At 40.6% G+C, this 24,062-nt stretch overlaps 1 protein-coding gene across 1 annotated transcript; it reads left to right on the top strand.

Annotated features, from left to right (window-relative positions):
• The first annotated feature begins 22,093 nt into the window (after positions 1–22,093).
• Positions 22,094–23,849, top strand: LOC140242357 (craniofacial development protein 2-like). Its single transcript, XM_072322093.1, has 2 exons — positions 22,094–23,803; positions 23,841–23,849. Exons 1-2 carry the CDS (start codon positions 22,094–22,096, stop codon positions 23,847–23,849), a joined length of 1,719 nt encoding a protein of 572 aa, XP_072178194.1.
• The last annotated feature ends 213 nt before the right edge of the window (positions 23,850–24,062 follow it).

Below are 24,062 nucleotides of genomic sequence, written 5' to 3'. Positions count from 1 at the left end.
TTTTCTCTTTCTTTTTTTTTTTTTTCCGGCAATTCAGCTTTACTCCGATGTCATTTATCGTATTATTTTACCAAGTATACGTAACGCGTGAACACGGCTGCTCTATTTCCCTCGTTTTGTATTGGAGTTTGGAGATTGGGTTTGCTTCATTAATTTTGTCACACTTAATGTTGTAAATTGCCCCTTGTTACAGTGTCCCGCTTGCCACCTTTCGTTTGCTCTTTCCTTTTCTCTTCATTGGTTCTTGTAATATTGTAACAGGATAGGTAGGAACATGTACGTTTAGATAACTGGCAGGAATGGGAGCTGAATTGATTAACTCTAGTCCAGGTGTATGGCGTCTCGCTCATCTCTTTGAAATTCCAGGTTGTTATTGTTTGACCCAATAACGGAGTTGTAGACAGGTTTTATGTTGCTATAGAGGTATCTTGTGCCACATGAATGGAAGGCATCACTGTTTAGTAGTAGTAATGAACTTTTTCATGTTGTAAATGATATAAAGATATGAATTTCACATCCAATCTTCGGGACAGCCGTGTGGCTTTATAGTCGCTTAGCGCGCTGCATGGTCATTATGCACTACCTTAGGACGAGATGTTCGGGACCCGCAGGACGCTATTATTTTTTTTTTCCTCTCTCTCTTTCTTTGTTTTTCTTTTGGCAGTTCAGCCTCATTCCGATGTCATTACCCCACGACACACAGTCACTCAAGTTCCCTTTTTTTTTTTTTTTTTTGTCGGAGGCTGGAGGTTGGATTTGCTTCATTTATCATACGTAATGTTGTAAATTGCCCTTGATATACAGTGCCCCGCTTGCCACCTTTCGTTTTCTCTTTCCTTTTCTCTACGTTTGTTCCTGTTACACTGCACAAGACAGGTCGGAAAATAATTTACATAACTCAACTGGAGCAGGAATGGCAACTGAATAAATTAACTCTAGGACAGGTGTATGGCGTCTCGCTCGTCTCTTTGAAATTCCAGGTTGCTATTGTTTGACCCAATAACGGAATTGTAGACAGGTTTTATGCTGCTATAGAGGTATCTTGTGCCACATGAGTAGAAGGCATCACTGTTTAGTAGTAGTAATGAACTTTTTCATGTCCCTCCATGTCAATTATAGTGTGTTCAAAGGGGTTGTGTGTCTATCTGCCAAAGAAAAGGAAAACCTTATTTTCGCCATGGCTATTTCTCTATACGTAACCGTAGGTGATGAGTGTTGTTGGTATCTGAGCAGTGAATAACACAACATCAGGCTAAAATCCCCCTTTTATACGCGCTAAGCGTTCAATTTGATATATCTTTATTTATGTAGTCAATCACTGCTAATGGCGTTACAGAATTATGTTATAACACCTTTCACTGAAAGTTTATAGAGCAAAGTTTATGGACAAGGCAAGCAATTGTACATGAATAATACCAATGATTTCAGAGGGAAATTATGGTATACCTAAATGTAAGGGTATCATTGCTTTGGAATTGCTGAAACAATATCTTGGCACGAGGTCTTCCACCTCTAATAACTGATCCCTTTAAAGATGTGTCGGTCACGGGTGATCGTCATGATTCATCTTTCACGTAGAAGCTTCCGTTCCACACTCTTAGTTCGAGAAGACTTACCATCATACTTCAAATTGTGATTAAAGGTAAAGACTCAAAATCAGACAAGTTGACGTGTTATGTCTAAGGGAGGTGATTTTTTTTTTTTTAAACCATGCATTGACTTGACAACGTTTCACCACCTTTATTTCAGCTGATTTTGCTCCATTTCCTCTGAAACTTAGGTATGTGGTAGCTCAGACAATAAGCTGCAGTAATCATGCATTTTATTTTTTCAAATCTCCTCATCAGGTTGATAATTTTGCAGCTAAAAACTGAAAATGAGAATGGAATGTGGACGAAACGATTCCTGATTCATCTTTCACATACATAAGTTTACATTCCTCATATTTTCTCGTCGAGACGTATGGCCGAGAGGATAAAGGCGACGTCACAAGATACGTGAGGTTGCACACGTACGGGTTCGAACCCCATAAGAACACGAAACAAAATACTTACATCTTTTGCTTTTTTTCTTTTATGGAGTATTCACCTTCGTCCATGTAGAAATCACGTTTTCATGTAAACGTACACACACACACACACACACACAATATCCCTTTGTTTTGTGTTGGAGACCACATTGCTTTGACTGGCAACTTGGACTTGAAATTACAAATGTTAAAGTGAAGATGGCTCTTAAAAGACCGCATGGCCATGTTTGATTTTTTTTTACAATATAAAGACCTATTGGTAAATATTCATTCACGTATCCTTTCCAATCAACTTACTTGGACACGCCGACACCACACGAAATTTTCAATTGGTTGCATGACAGAAACAATTTCATCTGAATTATGTAGGACTGCATAAAGAATTGGACTTCACGAATATTTCTCAATATTATATTATACTTCAAGTCGCTACTTAACATTATTTTCGTTGTCGATCACTGAAAATGAGAATGGAATCTGGTCGAAACGATTCCCGATTTATCTTTGTAACTGTATATTGATCGAATCCACGCGGCCACTCGTGGGAAGTTGAACAGCGCTATCAGTCACTTGACGTATATCGCCAAAAAACTGAATATCAGTGTAAATTTGTGTTGTGTATAGCATACATAGATAGATTTAAGTTTCGCACAGGATCTTCGGATCTTCCGTGTGGCAGAATCGCTTAGCACGCTGCGTGTTTATAATGCCCGACCGGAAGGAGAGAAGTTAATCGAGTCCCGCAGGACTTTTTCCTTTTATTTCTTTTTTCTTTTCTTTTTTTCAGCAGTTCAGCTTCACTCTGATGTCATGAACACAGCTACTCTATTTCCCTTGTTTTGTATTGGAGTTTGGAGGTTGGGTTTGCTTCATTAATTTTGTCACGCGTAATGTTGTAAATTGCCCCTTGAAACAGTGCCACGCTTGCTACCATTCTTTTTCTCTTTCCTTTTCTCTTCATTTAGATTTTGTTCTTGTTATACTGTAGCAGGATATTTAGGAACGTGTACGTTTACATAACTAACAGGAATGGGAACTGAATTAATTAACTCTAGTCCAGGTGTATGGCGTCTCGCTTATCTGTTTAGAATTCCAGGTTGTTATTGTTTGACAAAAACGGAGTTAAAGACAGGCAGGGAAGGAAGTGACTTGATATTGCTTCATATTATATGAGGAATTTCGGGCAATACCTTTCCAATTAGTGTAGTGATTTTGACAGGGTTCTCTGTCGTTTATTTTCGTCATGGCTGTTTCACTAGTTTAGCCATAGGTGATATGTGTTGTTGGCATCTGGGAGAATAGAACAGATCAGTACCAAACTGGAATAGCCCTATAAGCAATGTGGTAAGCATTCAATTTGTTGCATTGTCTTTCTTCTTTAAAGTCAATCACTACTGATCGAATTACACCATATAATATGGCACGTTTCACTGGTAGTTTAGGAAAAGGGAGCTAATTCAATGCAAGATACAATGATATGTGCTACCATTGATTTTAGAGACGTCATTGTGGTGTGGTGCTGGTGGTGGTAAGGGAATCATTGCTTTTAAATTAATGAGACAATCCTTGGAACTTTGCATCAAGAATATAATGCATGTTCGTGCGGCGTTTTTTTTTTTTAATCCTGACGTGGACATTATTTTTCTTTATCTTGTTTTTAATTCAAGAATGTTATATCTGAATATGTTCGATTTAGTTACGGTTTCAATGCATCTTGTTTACCATCTTCTCTGACATTAAATTGATGGTTTTTAAATTTGACATTGTCTGTCTATTTGTCTGTTTATGCTCATAAAACACTGCTATAACAACTAAAACATTTGTTTCACTTGTCACACGCAATGCTATGGATTGCAGTTGTGGATGCAGTTTTCCTTTTGCCACCTCTCGTTTTTCTCTCCCCTTTTCCCTCACTTTGGTTTTGTTATACTGCAGATGGGAATGATTACAATAACATAACCCAACTTGAAGTAGGAATGAGAACTGAATAAATTAACTCTAGGCCAGGTGTATATAGCGTCTCGCTCATCTCTTTGAAATTTCAGGTTGTCATTGTTCTATCAACGGAGTTGAAGACAGGCTTTATGTTGCTATAGAGGTATCTAGCTCCACATGAATGGAATGCATACGCTGTTTAGTATTAGTAATGAACTTTTTCATGTCCATCCCTGCCAAGAAAAGTGTGTTTGACGGGGTTCTGTGTCATTGTGCCTATGAGAAAGCAAAGTTTTATTTTCGCCATGGCTGTTTCTCTATGCGTAGCCGTGAGTGATGGATGTTGTTGGCATCTAGCTGGGCAGTGAAAAACCGAGTATCATGCTATAATACCCCCCCCCCCCGTTAGGTTCTAAGCGTTCAATGTGATATATATTTCTTCTTCATTATGTCAATCACTGCTGATGGAATTACAGAATTATGCTATGACACGTTTCACTCAAAGCTTAAAAAGCAAAGTTTATGCACTATACAAGTAATGGTGCATGAATCCTATAGACCATTGATTTTAGATGAGAAATTATGATATGCCTATAGTAGGGATGTCATTGATTGGGAATTAATGACACGATTAAGCATTTTCATAATCCTTATCCTTCACTCTAACCTCCGTGAAAATATCATATTTGAATTCAACCAATAAGATGGTAAAAAATGCATGCATTCATGTTTTATCAATATACAATGTATGGACTTTCCAAACATTCAACAGCGATTATCTCAAAATGAACATTGTGTGGGTTAGCACTATATTGCATCGACCCCTTCAATTGTCTATCAAGTTCATGTCGATGTTTTCTAATTTGATGACGTCATCATACTAGAAGTTGTGATTAAAGGCAAGATATCAAAATCAGCGAAGATTACTAATCGCTGCCTCATGTTCCTGTGTTTGATCGTCCAGTCAATACCAAACTGACGACATACGTTGAATATGTTATACTTTGAACAATTGTCTATCAAGTCCATGTCGATGTTTTCTAATTTGATGACGTCATCATACTAGAAGTTGTGATTAAAGGCAAGATATCAAAATCAGCGAAGATTATGTGTTATGTCTATGGGGGGATTTTTTTTTTTAACCATGCATAGACGATAACGCTCAAGCACTTTTACCTCACTTGATTTTGCTTCATTTCCTCTGAAACTTAAGTATGTTGTAGCTGAGACAATAAGCTGCAGTAATCATACATTTTATTTTTTTTCAAATCTTCTCATCAGGTTGACAATTTTGCAGCTTAAAACTGAAAATGAGAATGGAAGGTGGACGAAACGATTCCTGATTCATCTTTCACATACATAAGTTTACGTTCCTCATATTTTCTCGTCGAGACGTATGGCCGAGTGGTTAAAGGCGACGTCTCAGAGACGTGAGGTTGCACACATTCATTCATTTTCATTTTCATTTCATTTATTTCATTCCTTCTTTCTTTTTCGTCAAACATAACACGAAATGTATCAGAAGATATAACATAGGCATGTATTCGACTTTACATGGTAGATAATGGTTAACAAATACGAAATTATACATGCATACCGGCAAAATACAAAGTTATGTTTGGAGGATAAAAAAAAAAGAAAGAACTGAGAGGTTCACTGAAAAACATGCTTGTAAATTGTGAACCACTCAAAAGGATTCTTGTGAATACATTAAACTTTTTTTTTTTTTTTTTTTTTTTTTTTACAAAGACAGGAGAGAACAAGACAGTAGAAACACAACGACATTACATGACTTTACAGTAGGGTATACCATGACACATGCGGGTTCGAACCCCACAAGATCACGAAACAAAATACTTAGCCATTTTACTTTTTTTTTCTTCAGTGGTGTATTACATATTCGTCCATGTAGAAATCACGTTCGTATAGAAACGCACCTATACACACACACACACAATATCCCTCTTTCTTGTGTTGGAGACCACATTGCTTCGATTGCTGCAAAATTTTGCAGGCTGACTTTATCAAACCGATTATAGTATAAGTAATGACGACTACGGAGGTGTTGTACTTTGAACAATTGTCTTTCAAGACCATGTCATTGTTTTGTACTTTGATGACGTCATAACACTGAAAATTGTGATTAGAGGTAAAGACGCAAAATCGGACAAGTTTACGTGTTATGTCTATGGGAGGTGATTTTTCTTTTAAACCATGCATTGACTTGACAACGTTTAAGCACCTTTATCTCAGCTGATTTTGCTTCGTTTCCTCTGAAACTAAAGTATGTTGTAGCTGAGACAATAAGCTGCAGTAATCATGCATTTTATTCTTTGAAATCTCCTCATCAGGTTGACAATTTTGCAGTTTAAAACTGAAAATGAGAATGGAATGTGGACGAAACGATTCCTGATTCATCTTTCACACACATAAGTTTACGTTCGTCATATTTTCTCGTCGAGACGTATGGCCGAGTGATTAAAGGCGACGTCTCAGAGAAGTGAGGTTGCATACGTGCGGGTTCGAACCCCACAAGATGACGAAACAAAATACTTTGCTATTTTACTTTTTTTTCTTCAATGGTGTATTACATATTCGTCCATGTAGAAGTCAAGTTCGTATATAAACGCACCTATACACACACACACACACACACACACAATATCCCTCTTTTTTGTGTTGGAGACCACATTGCTTCGACTGCTGCAAACTTTTGCAGGCTGACTTTGTCAAACCGATCATAGTATGTAATGACGACGACGGAGGTGTTGTACTTTGAAAAATTGTCTTTCAAGACCATGTCAATAAGCCAGTTCGGGGTTAGCTCATGGGCACATGGGTACAAATGACCTTTCTTCTTTCTCAGTTGATTAGGCACTCCACTAGTTTCAAGCGACAGAAGGCATGAGCTTGCCCAACGTAACAATTTATGGAATTCATCAGTCATGTTCAAACAAAGGATGAACTTGCATAGACCAGGTGACCAGAATGATCCTTCCATTGACATTTTGGAAAGCATCCATTTCATTATTTTGCATTGAATGTATTAACAATCTCTTTCTATTGATATTGTCAGACACCGCTTTTGCTGTCATGTGGATGTGCTGTCAAGCACCACTTATAGGGATCAGTTGAATAATCATTACATTACAGATGCTTATCTCAGTGAATTTAAAAACCACCATGCTCTGCTGGTACAGATGACCTTTTTCTGCTCATGCTCAAAGTGGAACCCCGAACTGGCTTATTGTTTCGTACTTTGATGACGTCATCACACTGAAAATTGTGATTAAAGGCAAGGTATCAAAACCAGCCGATTATAGGTTTTATGTCTACGGCACGTATTTTTCCCAAGTCGCCAGAAATGGCATAGCGACATCAGTCGTTACAAGGCCGCATTTCCGTCTAGCAATGCAATACATGTTCACGCGGCCCCGTTTGTTGAGTGGGCATTGACTTTTTCCCCCTGTAATATCTATACATTTTTTTTTTGCCTAACCATTTCCGTGGATGTCCCGTGGCCGAGTGGTTAGAGAAACGGATTTGCATGCACGCTGAATAATTTCAAGGTGCCTATATCACATTCTTTTCTTTGTCGATCACGGATGACCGACGTCTGATGACCCCAAGCGTATCACCTAACTCGTCCTTAGTGTGACGAGTTTCATATCTCGTTCTTCTTTCCTTCTGGACAATTTTGTGTCTTCAATATCTCAAGAATGACATTACGAAATAACATGACATTTTCAGTCAACATGTCTCATGACAAAATCTAGCCACAATAAGGTTTTCATGACAGTAACATATCTATGACGTCATCTAGGCGCCATTTTGTGATTTTCGGACCTTGTCACGTGATCGATCATAACTTCATAAGTAGATGTCATTTCTGTATCATTTTCGGTGGACATGAAGTTCAGGTCACGTTCTATCTTACTTCTTAACGCTAGTTACACAGGTCATCATTACGCGCGCGTAAGCGCGCGTCAAAATTTTAAAAGGCTCAAAACGACTTCCCAATGGGAAATCTCGAAGTTTCAGACAATTTTAAGCGTTTCAAACATTTTCTCGCGTGCGCGTCCGTCCGCGCAATTTCGCGCGCAGAGCCCGTAAGCAACATGAAAATGCAATTTTTTTGGCTGATTTGGATTCCTGATACTTTGAGTAACAATATCCATTGATTTCCGATCGATTTCGACTTATAACAAAGGAATGCACTGGCGTCAAAGTTGAAATTCCGCGTGCGCGTCTTTCTGCAAATATAGTGAAAAAACATGTCTTTGTTTATTTCGCCATAGCTCTTTAAATCGTCCGTTGACCCTATATTTCTATTGCATATTACAAAAGTATATGAATTGTAAATAACATTCCAAGTATCAATATTGCCAGGAAAACGCGATGACGTCATCATATCGTCATTTTAAATAAAAAAAGTGGAATTGATTTTTTTTTGAGGTACTGTTTCTGACATTCATTTGCTCGTATCTCTGTTGTTTAAGCTCAATATTATCCCAAATTCAGATATATTGTACTTTGAACATTTGCCTCTCAAGTCCATGTGATGGTTTTGAAATATGATGACGTCATCATACTAGAAATTGTGATTAAAGGTAAAGAATCAAAATCAGACAAGTTTACGTGTTATATCTATGGGAGGTGATTTTTTTTAAACCATGCATTGACTTGACAACGTTTAAGCACATTTACCTCATCTGATTTTGCTCCATTTCCTCTGAAACATACGTATGTTGTAGCTGAGACAATAAGCTTTAGTAATCATGCATTTTATGTTTTCAAATCTCCTCATCAGGTTGATAATTTTGTAGTTTAAAACTGAAAATGAGAATGCAATCTGTACAGAACGATTCCCAATTTTTCTTTGCAACTGTATATTGATCGCATCCACGCTGCCACTTGTGAGAAGTTGAATAGCGCCATCACAAGTCAACACATTCACAATAGTATTTAGATTTAAGTTTCGCACTCAATCTTCAGGACAGCCGTGTGGCATAATCGCTTAGCGCGGTGGGTGTTCATAACGCCTTACCGGAATGTGAGAAGTTCGACTCCCGCAGGACTTTTTCCGTTCTTTCTTTTTCTCTCCTTTTTTTTCGGCAGTTCAGCTTTACTCCGATGTCATTTATCATATTATTTTATCAAGTGTACCTAACCCGTGAACACGGCTGCTCTATTTCCCTTGTTTTGTATTGGAGTTTGGAGATTGGGTTTGCTTCATTAATTTTGTCACACTTAATGTTGTAAATTGCCCCTTGTTACAGTGTCCCGCTTGCCACCTTTCGTTTGCTCTTTCCTTTTCTCTTCATTGGTTATTGTTATACTGTAACAGGATAGGTAGGAACATGTACGTTTAAATAACTTGCAGGAATGGGAGCTGAATTGATTAACTCTAGGCCAGGTGTATGGCGTCTCGCTCATCTCTTGAAATTCCAGGTTGTTATTGTTTGACCCAATAACGGAGTTGTAGACAGGTTTTATGTTGCTGTAGAGGTATCTTGTGCCACATGAATGGAAGGCATCACTGTTTAGTAGTAGTAATGAACTTTTTCATGTTGTAAATGGTATAAAGATTTAAGATAAATATATATATATATATATAATATATATAAATATTAAAGATACATTTCACATCCAATCTTCGGTACAGCCGTGTGGCTTTATAGTCGCTTATCGCGCTGCATGGTCATTATGCACTACCGTAGAACGAGATGTTCGAGACCCGCAGGACGCTATCATTTTTTTTCTCTCTCTTTTTCTTTGTTTTTCTTTTGGCAGTTCAGCTTTATTCCGATCGATGTCATTTATCGTATTATTTCTTATCAGTTATACTACCCCACGACACACAGTCACTCAAGTTCCTTTTTTTTTTGTCGGAGGCTGGAGGTTGGATTTGCTTCCTTTATCATACGTATTGTTTAAATTGCCCTTGGTACAGTGCCCCGCTTGCCACCTTTCCTTTTCTCTACGTTTGTTCCTGTTAAACTGTCACAAGACAGGTCGGAAAATAATTCACATAACTCAACTGGAGCAGGAATGGCAACTGAATAGGCCAGGTGTATGGCGTCTCGCTCATCTCTTTGAAATTCCAGGATGTTATTGTTTGACGCAATAACGGAGTTGTAGACAGGTTTTATGTTGCTATAGAGGTATCTTGTGCCACATGAGTAGAAGGCATCACTGTTTAGTAGTAGTAATGAACTTTTTCATGTCCCTCCATGTCAATTATAGTGTGGTTTAAAGGGGTTGTGTGTCTATCTGCCAAAGAAAAGGGAAAACTTATTTTCGTCATGGCTGTTTCTCTACACGTAGCCGTATACTACTGTAGGTAATGACTGTTGTTGGTATCTGAGCAGTGAAGAACAGAGCATCAGGCTAAAATCCCCCTTAGTTATACGCGCTAAGCGTTCAATCTTTCTTTATGTAGTCAATCCCTGCTAATGGAGTTACAGAATTATGTTATGACACGTTTCACTGAAAGTTTGTAAAGGAAAGTTTATGGACAAGGCAAGCAATTGTACATGAATAATACCTACCATTGATTTCAGAGGGAAATTATGGTATGCCTAAATGTAAGGGTATCATTGCTTTGGAATTGCTGAGACTATGCTTGGCACGGGGGCTTCCACTTCTAATAACTGATCCCTTTGAAGATGTGTCGGTCACGGGTGATCGTCATGATTCATCTTTCACGTAGAAGCTTACGTTCCACACTCTTGGTTCGAGAAGACTTACCATCATACTTCAAATTGTTATTAAAGGTAAAGACTCAAAATCAGACAAGTTTACGTGTTATGTCTATAGGAGGTGATTTTTTTTTTTATGTGCATTGACTTGACAACGTTTAAGAACCTTTATCTCAGCTGATTTTGCTCCATTTCCTCTGTAACTTAAGTATGTGGTAACTGAGACAATAAGCTGCAGTAATCATGCATTTTATTCTTTGAAATCTCCTCATCAGTTTGACAATTTTGCAGTTTAAAACTGAAAATGAGAATGGATTGTGGACAAAACGATTCCTGATTCATCTTTCACATACATAAGTTTACGTTCCTCATATTTTCTCGTCGAGACGTATGGCCGAGTAGTTAAAGGCGACGTCTCAGAGACGTGAGGTTGCACACGTGCGGGTTCGAACCCCACAATATCACGAAACAAAATACTTAGCTATTTTACTTTTTTTTCTTCAATTTTGCATTACATATTCGTCCATGTAGAAATCACATTCGTATATAAACGCACCTATACACACACACAGACACACACACACACACACACACACACACCATATCCCTCTTTGTGTTGGAGACCATATTGCTTCCACAGCTGCAAAATTTTGCAGGCTGACTTTGTCAAACCGATCATAGTATGTAATGACGACGACGGAGGTGTTGTACTTTGAACAATTGTCTTTCAAGACCATGTCATTGTTTTGTACTTTGATGACGTCATCACACTGAAAATTGTGATTAAAGGCAAGGTATCAAAACCAGCCGATTATAGGTTTTATGTTTACGGCACGTATTTTTCCCAAGTTGCCAGAAATGGCATAGCGACATCAGTAGTTACAAGGCCGCATTTCCGTCTAGCAATGCAATACATGTTCACGCGGCCACGTTGGTTGAGTGGGCATTGACTTTTCTCCCTGTAATATCTATACATTTCTTTTTTGCCTTACCATTTCCGTGGATGTCCCGTGGCCGAGAGGTTAGAGAAACGGTTTTGCATGCACGCTCAATATAGCTTCAGTGTGCCTATATCACATTCTTTTCTTTGTCGATCACAGATGACCGACATCTGATGACCCCAAGCGTATCACCTAACTCGTCAGTCTGACGAGTTTCATATCTCGTTGTTTTTGTTTTTCCCCAAGTGTCGAGCTTCTTGGCCTTTATAGTTACCAAGAGTCAAGCTCATGGGTCTTATTTGCCCAATGTCGAGTCGGTGGACGGTAGGCCTATAGCTCGTGGGCTGTATGACTCATGGGTTGCATGACTCGTGTGTTGTATGACTCGTGGGCTGGTGATTCATGGGTTGATTGATCCATGGGCTACATGATCGACTCACGGGCTGTATGGCTCGTGGTTGCTGAGCTCGTGACGTTCACCCTTTTCCTCTCCCCCTTGTTTTTTGGAAAAAAAAAAAACATGCACGAAAAGAACAAACATGTTTCCTGGTCGATACTCAGTATAGCTGAATATGGGCTATCCATCAGCCATCTTCTCAGATGGAAAATGAACAAATAAACAAAACAAACTCATAACTCACATTTATTACAACCTTTCCACAGCGCAGGCAGGCAGGCAGGCACGTTCGTTCACACACATACACACACACACACACACACACACACACACACACGCACACACACAAGTGATGCGAATGTTTTGAAGATTTTCGTTTTGCTTTCATTTAAAAAATATATAGACGACATTTAGAGAAGATTACTGTGTTTATCTGATAGCTGTCTTGAAAGACTCGGTCCACTGGAAATCACCATCGTCTAAGTTATGATGGCTGTTCCTCGTATCATTACTCTTTAAAGGCATAATTTACCATTTGCTGAAGAAACAAAATGTGAGTTAGGGAAAGAAACAACCACTGTTAAAATTTGAATCCGTGTAATCGATGTAATCGAATTGTTGAATACACAAAACACTCTCTCATATCATGGGCGTCACGGGGGGGGGGGGGGTGCGTTGGGTGTGAACGCACCCCCTTCAGACCCTTAAAAAAAAAAAAACAAACAAACTTTAGTCTGCGAGCGACCTCAACGCCGGACCCTAAATAATTATCATTTTTTTATCTATTTCTTTCTTTATCATTATTATTTTTTTTTGAAATTTTGCATCGGGGAAAAAAAATCGTGGGCAAAAACAATTCGCACCCCTGGTTCTGGCAGCACTGATATATATCTACTAGTACAAGTGTATTCTATACAGTGTTAACTATTTAGATAGATTTTGGACATCCTTCCCATGCTTGGTCACTTCGACGCCACCTCGCTGGTCATACCTCTCCCAGTCATGAACATAAACCGACACCCTTAACTACCAGTGGCGGATCCAGGGGGAGGAGCGCACCGGGTGTCCCCCCCCCCCCGCCCCCTCTTAATTTCCAAAGCGAAAAGTGTAGCTACGAACGGCAGTTTTTGGACTGTAAAATGTCAAAATTTTCAAGCTCGCTCGCTCCGCTCGCTGGCATTTACTAGTAGTCGTAATGCCATTCTCCTGAGTAGTCAGTCGTCACGCCGTATGCAAATTAGGCATAATGAGGTTCCGTGTGCCAGTGTTTACTCGATGCGCATGACCGTCTCGCGAATTTGAAAATCACAGTGGAACATTTCAGAAAAGAAAAGGCATGAGAAACATCGTAACACAAATATTAGTATACGGGACTGAACCCAAGTGTTTTTTTTTTTTTTTTTTTTTTACAACGTGTGAAATCGCTGACGTGCTCGTATCTGCATGTAGTCAAACAAATGACAAATTCATACAAACACAAAGTGGCGATAACGAATCCTTGAATAATTCTTTACGAAATTTTGACAGAATATGACAGAATAAAGCTATTATATACACGTTTAAGCCGAGTTTCAGTCTTCGAGACCCGACACAGGAAGTAAAAAAAAAAAAAAAACACAATAGCAGACGATGTGATGATGTGATACGACCGTCGTTTCTGACCAATCACGATCCAGCATTGTACGAATGCGCTAATGGACGATTTCGAACAAATAGCGATGTGACATACTGTTGTAATTTGCTGGATCCCATGAGGTATAAAAGATAGACTGACTTGATTTTTCCATATTTTGAAAAAAGATAATCAAGTATCCTACTCATTTAGTTTCAAAGAGATGCAAGGTGGTTAAGAACGTATTTGACCCACTTCTTTCGGGTTTAAATTTTATATTTTCAACGCGTGAAATTACTCGTATTTTTACCCTAATTCCCTTTCCAGTACTATCAAATCATTGTCATTAAATTAGACCTTAAGCTTTCTTCTTTCATTTAATGTAAAAATGAGCTGTAAATGTTATGCTGGGGGTGCACAACGATAGTTTAAAAAGAACACTGCACAGCTAATGATGTATTCATGACCGCTCCGAGCGTGCATATTACGTCCTCCGCGCTCTGTGCGAGATTCGCACGCCGTGACGACTGACTGTGAAGTTGCTGCCAGTAATTGCCGGCAGCATCACCCGGTGCGCCCCCCCCCCCTTTACTGCAAAAAATAAAAAATAAAAAAAAATAAAAATATAGCTACAAACGGCAGTTTTTTACTGTAAAATGTCACAATTTTCAAACTCGCTCGCTCCGCTCGCTCGCATTTAAATTCTCCAGATATTGCTGCCAGTATATAAAGTAAATTGCCAGCAGTTGCGCCCGGTGCGCCCCCCTTAATTTCGAAAGCAAACAAGATGTAGCTTCAAACGGCAGTTTTTGGACTGTAAAATGTCAAAATTTTCAAGCTCACTCGCATTTAATCTTTATGCAGTCCCCCTGATGTTACTGCCAGTAATTGTCTGCACTACTGCGCCCGGTGCGCCCCCCCCCCCCTTAATTTCCAAAGCGAAAAAATATAGCTACACACGGCAGTTTTTCTACTGTAAAATGTCAAAATTTTCAAGCTCGCTCTCTTCGCTCGCTCGCATTGAATCGTTATGCAATTCACCTGATGTTGCTGCCAGTAATTGCCAGCAGTTGCGCCCGGTGGCATGCGCTCCACCCCTCTTAATTTCCAAAGCAAAAAAATATGGCTAAGAACGGCAGTTTTTGGACTGTAAAATGTAAAATTTTCAAGCTCGCTCGCTCCGCTCGCTCGCATGTAATCGTTATGCTCTCCTGATATTGCTGCCATTCAATTGTTAGGAGTTGCGCCCGATGCGCCCCCTTAAATTTCAAAGCTAAAAAATATAGCAACAAACGGCAGGGTGTTTTTTTTTTTTTTACTGTAAAATGTGAAAATGTTCATGCTCGCTCGCTCCGCTCGCTCGCATTTATTGTTGTGCCTTTCTCCAGATGTTGCTGCCAGTAATTTCTGGCAGTTGCGCCCGGTGCGCCCCCCCCCCCTTAATTTCCAAAGCAAAAAAATATGGCTACAAACGGCAGTTTTGGGACTGTAAAATGTCAAAATTTTCAAGCTCGCTCGCTCCGCTCGCTCGCATGTAATCGTTATACAGGCAAATTGTTCAATAACATTATTTACTTCAAAATGTACTGATACCTTAAACAAGTGGGACTGTTTCAAGTCAATAAAACACGCAAAATACCTGCATCAAATTGCACCATTTACAACATCAAAATGCAAAAAGTGCTCACCGTGGGAGGGGGACACTCCCTCCCACATCCTCCCCCTCGCTCACTCCTCTCGCTCTTGCTTGGCCGCGTTCATGATATTCAGTGTAAATATTAAAACAGGAAGTTTATTTGGATGATACTATCTTATAGGCAAATTGTTCGATATTAATCTACATCAAAATATACTGCTTTACTTTAAACAAGTGGGACTGTTTCAAGTCGATAAACAAACAAAACATGCATCAAATCCCCCCTCGCTCTCTCCGCTTGCTAGGGATCGGTCGCGTTCATGACATTGTACGTTCATGACAGTGTAAGAATCAATACAAGAAGTTTATTGAAATGATATAGTTTATAGGCACATTGTTCAACAACAAATTCCATCAAAGTGTACTGCTACCTTAAACAAGTGGGACTGTTTCAAGTCGATAAAAACACGCAAAAAGCCTGCATCAAATTGCACCATTTACAACATCAAAATGCAAAAAGTTCTTACCGTGGGAGGGGGGGGGGGAACAACAGGCACTTCCACACCCCCCCCCTTGCTCGCTCCCTCGCATACTAACCCCCCCCCCCCCCCCTCGATGAAATCCTAGCTACACCGGTGCCCTTTCCCTGCTTGGTTTCCCTCAAAAACAGTTAAAGTCTATAGGGATTGAGAGCTTCCTATATATTCCAAATGTCTGTCCAAAAAAAAAAAAAAAAAAAAATTCTCGTTACATTCGCGTCAAAACGCGCCCCCCTTGAAAAAAGGGTGGCGACGCCCCTGCATTTCAGATGGGATTTGTCTGATTTTATCTATTCATGAAGCTAAATAGCGTCATCGTGGTTTGGATTCAAACATTAGTGCCTGAATATATACATGTGTATCAGGAAAAGAGGAACGCGAAACATTGTTCTCATTGTTTCTGAAAGGAAAATAAATGATAAACTGCGTGTCGTAAAAGACCACACGAACTTGCTGTCAGATTTTGTTTCCATTATGTATGTGGTGTGTGTGTCTGTGTGAGTGTGTGTGTGTGTGTGTGTGTGTGCGTAAATTTCTATTATGCGTGTGATGGGGCTCGTCAGTTAATTGAACGTACTTATCATATTGTGTCGCATAATATCTGAGGATCTATAATCTAGTTTCTTGATTTCAGTAACTACTGCGATGGTAGTAAAATAGGTCAATGCAGATTACAGCAAATCGCGGCTCGCTCCTCAATGTCCAAACGAACACAGCGTTTTCTCTCACAATATTTCTTGGTGTGTTTTCCTGTTCAGGCTGTAGAGCCTACACCGACTAGACGTCGTGTGAAGAGTGCTGTGCACATATACAGGGCTGTGTTAAGTTAGGCTGGAGCCCAAAGTTGCATTCTGAAGACTTGTGGATGTGTCACACGTCTGGTTGGATATAACATAATGTATAACAGCTCTCTGTCAAGCAAAGGTGTTGGAGCGTCGGGAGATGTCCCCGTATTTCGTGTTGTTAGTCTTACTTTTTTAGCCGCCGGAATCGTCATCGCAAACAGTGTCGTGCTACTGACATACCTACGACATCAAACGGTGAGAAAGCACGTTCCGAACCTAATCATTTTCCATCTTGCCGTGGCGGATTTCGTAGTCGGATGCTGGATACTGCCCTTACAGGTCACCGAGAACATCAAAGGAAAATGGATATTCGGTGAAGTAATGTGCAAGATATATCTCACTGTAGTGTATTGGATCACCTCGATGCACGCTGTGATTATAATTTGCCTTACTCTGCAGCGACGCCTGGCCATAGCAAAACAGATAAAACATCGAAGTTTGCTGGGACACGTGAATGTGACAATTGCTCTGGTGATCAGCTGGATAGTTGTCTTGGCCTTTTTCATTTTCGTGGTCTTCGTGTGGCCCGTGATGACCCAAACACGAAATATAAACTATGAGAACGACTGCGCAGGAGAATTCCGTGCAAGTCTTGGCTTTACTATCTTCCTTGGGATTGCCTACTGTGCCTTGCCATGTGCCACCCTGGTCGCGCTGTGCGTCAACCTCACCAGGAAGCTGTATCTTCGCTCAGTAGAGAACCGGAGAGTCCATGCATTGGTCGAGTTGAAAGACAAGTCTCTAAGTCCCGTCTACTCCATTGAACTGGAACGTGACGCGGAAGGTCCAAGGGATCCTCGGAGAAAGGCGCCACCAAGACCGGCGACACGGACGGTCTCTAGTCGAGGAAACGACAATTCCAGAAGCGCTCCCAGTCAAGGCGAAGAGCACGTGAGAGATCAAGAGACTGGAAGGGGGCTGAGACGGTATCTGAAGGCTTACGTTTTACTCGCCGTTTTAGTCACTTTCTATCTTCTCTCCTGGTTATCAGTGGCGACATATAATTCCATTTCCTTCATCTGTGCCTCGTGCGACGAAGAATCTGTGAAATTCTACAGTGACATGGTTCTATTTGGTAATTCCTTGATAAACCCATTCCTGTATGCTGCCACCAATGTTCACTTTCGTAAGGGATTCATCAGGGTGCTGGCCTTTCAGAAGAGATTCTGCCGTCGGGAATAGTAAAAGAAATCAACTCCGCAACTATTTTTTTTTTCTTTTGGGTGGGGGGGGGGGGGGTAGTGGGTGGGATGCGATAAAATTGGTAAAAATAACCTTTGGGAGTGATGTGATTGAGCGGCTAAAGTCTGGGAGGGTAGTGGCAGAAGGAGGGAATGTTTTCAAGGAGTAGGGGATATGTTCAATAATAGGAGAAACACTTTGGGGAGCATAATTTAAAGAGCAACTGAGCAGGAGGAGGGTTTGGGAGGGGGAAATCTCCTCTTTCCCACGAGGGAGCTTTTCATGTTCAGAATATAAATTCGACCATCTGGTGTACACGTTTGATGGTATACATATTTGGAAAATTTAGTTAAGACGATACGTTGGCGATTGTAAATTGCAAGGAATGAACAAACAAACAATATTCTTGTATTTTTGGGTGACCTCCTTTCCAGCTCAAATAATGTTAAAATAATTACGTAGCGCAGCGACCGAGAATTCTGCGATACCTCCTTCAAAAGCCTTCTCCGGAGGAGGCTATAAAAGGGGTATCCCCCTACACAACAAGAGGGAGATTTTGCATTTTCGGAATGAATTTCAACGATCTGCTGCACACTTTGGATGGAATATTTGAAAAAATATCAAATCAATAAAACAATATGTTGCTTAATTTTGGTGGCTCAAAAGAGATACATATTAAAATGACACTAGGCTATACACCAGTATTTAGTAGCGCGGACCACCGGGTCACAGTTGTGTCGAGCTCTATATATATTCATATAAAACTGTTTTATACACGTAATGGGTGAAAATGTATATATTATTAATGAATAATCTAATGCAGTTTTGTTCAAGCTGACCCTATACTCGCCAGCAGGACAGGCTCTATAGTTACGGTCATGTCTTTGTAGATCAGTTATTCACTTAAACTAAGAATGCACATTTCGCCAAAAAAAAAAAAAAAATGATTAATTACAATGATTGAGTGATTGATTGTGTTTGATTTATTTCTACTTTGTGTTCACAGGAACAAATAATAACTATAACTATGACGTACAGTGATGACAAAATAACCATTTGTCTTTTCGACGTACAAAAAGTAATCAAGACACACATTTTGATAACATATGCAACAAAATTATGATAAATAAATGGTCGTGGTAAGAACCAAAGTGGGTGAGCGTAAATCAAAAGCAACGCTCATATACTAATTAGGCCCCCAAAATGAATAACATGATAGTAAAGCGTTAATTGAATACACAAGAACAACAATGCATACGCCATAATGGTATAAACAATAAAACTAAAACTTAATATACTGAAACTGAAGCTCCGCATAATGACAAAAATATGGAGTGAGAGGATACGAAATTGCTTTCTTTTAAGTGAGAGGCAACAAAAAAAAAAAAAAAAAAAAAAGGGGGGGGGGGAGAATACAACGGGTGCTGTTCGTTATTCCGAAAGTTCGCTATTCCGAAGGGTAATTATTCCGAAGGGTCGTTAATCCGAAACACGCAATTCCCTATACCTAGAGGTTCGTTAATCCGAAAATGAAAAAGGGTTCGTTAATCCGAAAATTTGTGGCGTTATTCCAAAGGTTCGTTATTCCGAAGATTGGTTAATCCGAAAATGAAATTCGGAACTATGAACCTTCGGAATAACGAATCTTAGGAATAAAGAGCCTTCGGAATAACGAACCTTCGGAATAACGAGCTGTAACCTTCCAACCCACACTTACTGTACATACTACCTTCCTGTACAGTGACTCTCCTTGCACGATACTGTATGACTGGACTGTTGCCTCAGTGAGCGTTTGATTGATCTTTTCAGCAATGTAACAATTGATTATTGTAAATACTGATTTCCCGCCGAATGAGTCTCACATACACTGCACTGAATTACTAGAATGTTGCCTATAATGACCGTTTGATTGGTGTATTCAGTCATTAAACATGATTGATTGCTGTAAATACTAGCATCCCGCCGAATGATTCTCACATGCGCTGTATAATGAATGAATGGACTGTTGCCTATAAATAGTTTATTGATCGATCTATTCAGCAATTAAAGAATGATTATTGCAACGAGTAATTTGTTTTGATAAACATTTGTTCCCTTCCACAGGGTGCTTTATTCATACACATATTCAGAAAGTCACATTTACAAATAATTTTTTAAATACAAAACAGAATAATAATTTGGTTATCGACCAACAGTGGCCTACTGCACTTGTACATATAATGACAACATTTCTTTAACTTTTTTTTACAACATATAACTTATATTATTCTTTTATTTCATTGGCAGAAATAACCCTGAAAACACTATGAATATCATGTAATTTTAATGTTCAAAAGCACTTAATAAATAAAGCCCATGTTTTGATAAACATGTCACATTTTTAAAGGCTTAGCGTAAACTTGAAGTAAAGCGCATATCGATAACTATTTCTAAATTCTGTCCTTGCATCGCATTTGTACGAATTATGGTTTGGCGAATTGATGAGTATACCTGCATATAATGTATTAGTTTCTGGATTACTCTTTATCTTGAATATTGATCTCTTTATCTTGGATATTGATGTGATCTGGCACTTGAGCATCACAGTTAACAGTAACATAAACAGATACATAAAAGTAATAATTCGTGTGTCTGTTGAAGCAGAGTGACGCGAGGATGATGGAAACTTTGGTATAAATAAACTGAATTGGTAAGGAATGCCATAAGTCTATTGCGAGGTGAAAGGTATGAACTGCTGTGACACCGTGCAATATATGTTTTATAAAACACAATTGGTGTTTACAGGCATGGTCCAGACCAATGATGGGGATCCCTTTTTTTCAGAATAATGCATTCTGGTCGGTAGGCCAATCGGATATGAAGAATCTTTTCAGGCGTTCATATGGTTTTTATCACTTACAGACTATGTTAACGGAGAGGCTTTTCATTGCCCTCATTGCACTTTCCATCGCCTAATTGATTAAAGGACAAGTTCACCTTCATAAACATATGGATTGAGAGAATGTAGCAATATTAGTAGAACACATCTTTGAAAGTTTGAAGAAAATCAGACAGTCCGTTCAAAAGTTATGAATTTTTGAAGTTTTTGTGCAGTAACCGCTGGATGAGAAGACTTCTGCAGTGTATGAATAACTTTATCTGTCACATGCGTACAACAATATAAGGAAAATATAAAGAGAATTTCACAAAATTCCATCTTTTGATAAAAATTACACATTCCCCTTACTCGTTACCGACAAATGATATGGGTAATATTATTCCCCCTGCCTTTAGAAAGAGGCAAGTCAAGTGCTCTTTTATTATGCGAAAAAGTGAAAATGTGTTGAATTTTCTGTTACATTTTCTTTATACTGTTGTACGCATATGACTCACAAGCTGTAGTAGTCTCCTCATCCAGCGGTTCCAACACAAAAATTTTAACAATTCATAACTTTTGCATCGATTGTCCAATTTTCCTCAAACTTTCACTGATGTGTTCTACTAATATTGTTGCATTCTCTCAATCCGTATGTTTATGAAGGTGGACTTGTCCTTTAAGACATTGATTGAGTGACTGATAAGACGTTTAAATGGTTGTTGTCAGGTGAAGTTGGTTATTATTAAAACCAAACTTTCAAAGATGTGTTCTACTAATATTGCTACATTCTCTCAATCCATATGTTTATGAAGGTGAACTTGTCCTTTAATCAATTAGGCGATGGAAAGTGCAATGAGGGCAATGAAAAGCCTCTCCGTTAACATAGTCTGTAATAAAAACCATATGAACGCCTGAAAAGATTCTTCATATCCGATTGGCCTACCGACCAGAATGCATTATTCTGAAAAAAAGGGATCCCCATCATTGGTCTGGACCATGCCTGTAAACGCCAATTAATTAAGAGATTTTGGGCAGTGGGCAGGTCCTTCTGGTCCTGTACGGGTAGAGAGACGTCCCCGCCCTCCACGAGCCTCCCGCTGCCTTGCGGGCAGTTTTTTTGGTTAATCAAAGGCTAGGGAGTAAACCTTATCCAAATCCGGAGCGGAGCCCCTAAGGCGGTTAGGTGTTGCAGCTTCATCACCTCTCAGGCAGCTCCTGCAGTCCAGTTGTGGCTAGGATGTGTCGCCCTGCGTCCCTCCTGGCTAGATCAGCTGGACCGAGAGGGGGGTCCTGGGCTTGGGCAACCCAAGGCCTCCACAGTTCTTCTCGCCCAGGATTCAGTGACTCCACCCTCCATCTCTTCTCTTCTTCTCCCAAGTCCTGAGGCGATGGGCGAGTGGCGACGGTAGCAGGTGCAAGATGGCGCTGGGAGCTGCTAGCCATGGACCTACACTCAGGCGGTCAGGGCAAGGATGGTCGTCCTACAGCCTACCGGGGCAAGGGCATAGTTCGGCAGCCACTCTGACGACGGAGCAGCCCTCTTCAGGGACAGCACTGCTCCCCCCTCATGGGGAAGGGTCTAGAAAAGGTGACCTAAAAAAAAACTTGCCTCATCTCCATCCTGTCAGCATACCGCAGCTGACTGGACATCTACCACGCGGTCGAAATACAAGAGAAACACGAAAGACGAACTCAAAATCATCCCGCCGGAAAAGCACCTTATGTGTTGGAGCCTGGAACATCAGGACACTCATGGATAACCAAAACTGTGACAGACCAGAACGTCGAACAGCACTTGTGGGTCGAGAACTGCTGAGATACAGCATCGATATTGCTGCCCTCAGCGAGACACGCCTTGCAGACACTGGGGAGATCACCGAGGCTGGAGCTGGATACACTTTCTTCTGGTCGGGAAAGGCATTAAATGAACGCAGGGAGGCAGGAGTTGGTTTTGCCATTCGCACCACCCTCGTCAAGAACCTGGGGTCCCTCCCAAGGGGTATCAGCGACCGCCTGATGGTGATGAGAATCCCTCTCCATGGCAAGACGCACTTGTCACTCATCAGTGTGTACGCCCCCACCATGACCTATACTCTGGAGGAGAAAGAGCTGTTCTATCAGAACCTCTCCAAAGTGCTTCGGTCAGTTCCTAAAGACGACAAGCTGCTGATACTAGGGGACTTCAATGCCCGGGTGGGTAGAGATGCCCAGTCTTGGCCAGATGTCATTGGGCCACATGGCATTGGCCATGAGAACACCAACGGCCAACTGCTACTCACCCTCTGTGCTGAACATGGACTCACCATCACCAATACCCTGTTCCAACTGCCAGACATCCACAAAACTACCTGGATGCACCCAAGATCCAAGCACTGGCACTTGATTGATTATGTGATCATCAGGCGCCGTGACATCCAGGATGTTCGCATCACAAGAGCAATGAGGGGAGCTGACTGCTGGACAGACCACCTGCTGCTGAGGTGCAAACTGTCCTTTTCCATTGCCAGCAGGCATAGACGTCAGAAATCTGACGTTAAAAAGAAAATGGATGTCCAGAAGCTAAATGAACCAAACACAAAAGAAGCCCTCATCACCAACCTTGCAAACCAGCTTGAACATCTACCAGCAGAGGAAGACTACGAGAAGGCCTGGGCCAACTTCCGGGATGTGGTGTATGACTCTGCCAGTCTGACTCTTGGATACATGACAAGGAAACACCAAGACTGGTTCGACAACAACAAGGAGATCACCACCCTCCTCCAGGAGAAGAAAGAAGCCTTTACAGCCTGGCTCAATGACAAAGACTCCCAAGCGAAGCGTGACCGCCTCAAGAACATCAGAGGAAAGGTGCAGACCGAGCTGCGACAGATGAAAGACAAGTGGTGGGAGAACAAGGCTGCAGAACTACAGCAGTACGCAGACGAGCACAACTCAAAGAAATTCTTTGCCAGCCTGAAGGATGTGTATGGCTCCACGCCAAATGCAATGGCACCTGTGCGCTCTGCCAATGGAACCCTGCTTACTGAGAAAAGCAACATCATACAGCGCTGGAGTGAACACTTCAGCCAGCTACTAAACAGACCTTCTCAGATTGACCAGCAGGCCATTCAAGATATGCCACAGCGCTCAGTCCTGGCCTTCCTTGATGACCCCCCAATGTTGGCAGAAACCCTGAAGGCAATCAAGCAACTACATGCGGGGAAAGCACCTGGTCCTGACGGAACCCCCAGAGATCTTCAAAGAGGGAGGTGCCGCCATTGCCATCAAGCTGACCGAGCTGATACAGCAATTCTGGGAAGAAGGATCGGTGCCGCAGGACTTCAAGGATGCCAACATTGTGCATCTGTACAAGAACAAAGGGGACAGAGCTTCATGTGACAACCACCGG

The sequence above is a fragment of the Diadema setosum genome, chromosome 19, assembly GCF_964275005.1.
Source record: "Diadema setosum chromosome 19, eeDiaSeto1, whole genome shotgun sequence".
Taxonomy (NCBI): Eukaryota; Metazoa; Echinodermata; class Echinoidea; order Diadematoida; family Diadematidae; genus Diadema; species Diadema setosum.
The sequence above is the reverse complement of the archived record's forward strand: the minus strand, read 5'-3'. Positions and strand labels throughout refer to the sequence as shown.

What these genes read in the sequence shown, in the direction of transcription:
- LOC140242357 (XM_072322093.1), top strand. Translation starts at nt 22,094, where the DNA reads ATGGCGCTGGGAGCTGCTAGCCATGGACCTACACTCAGGCGGTCAGGG.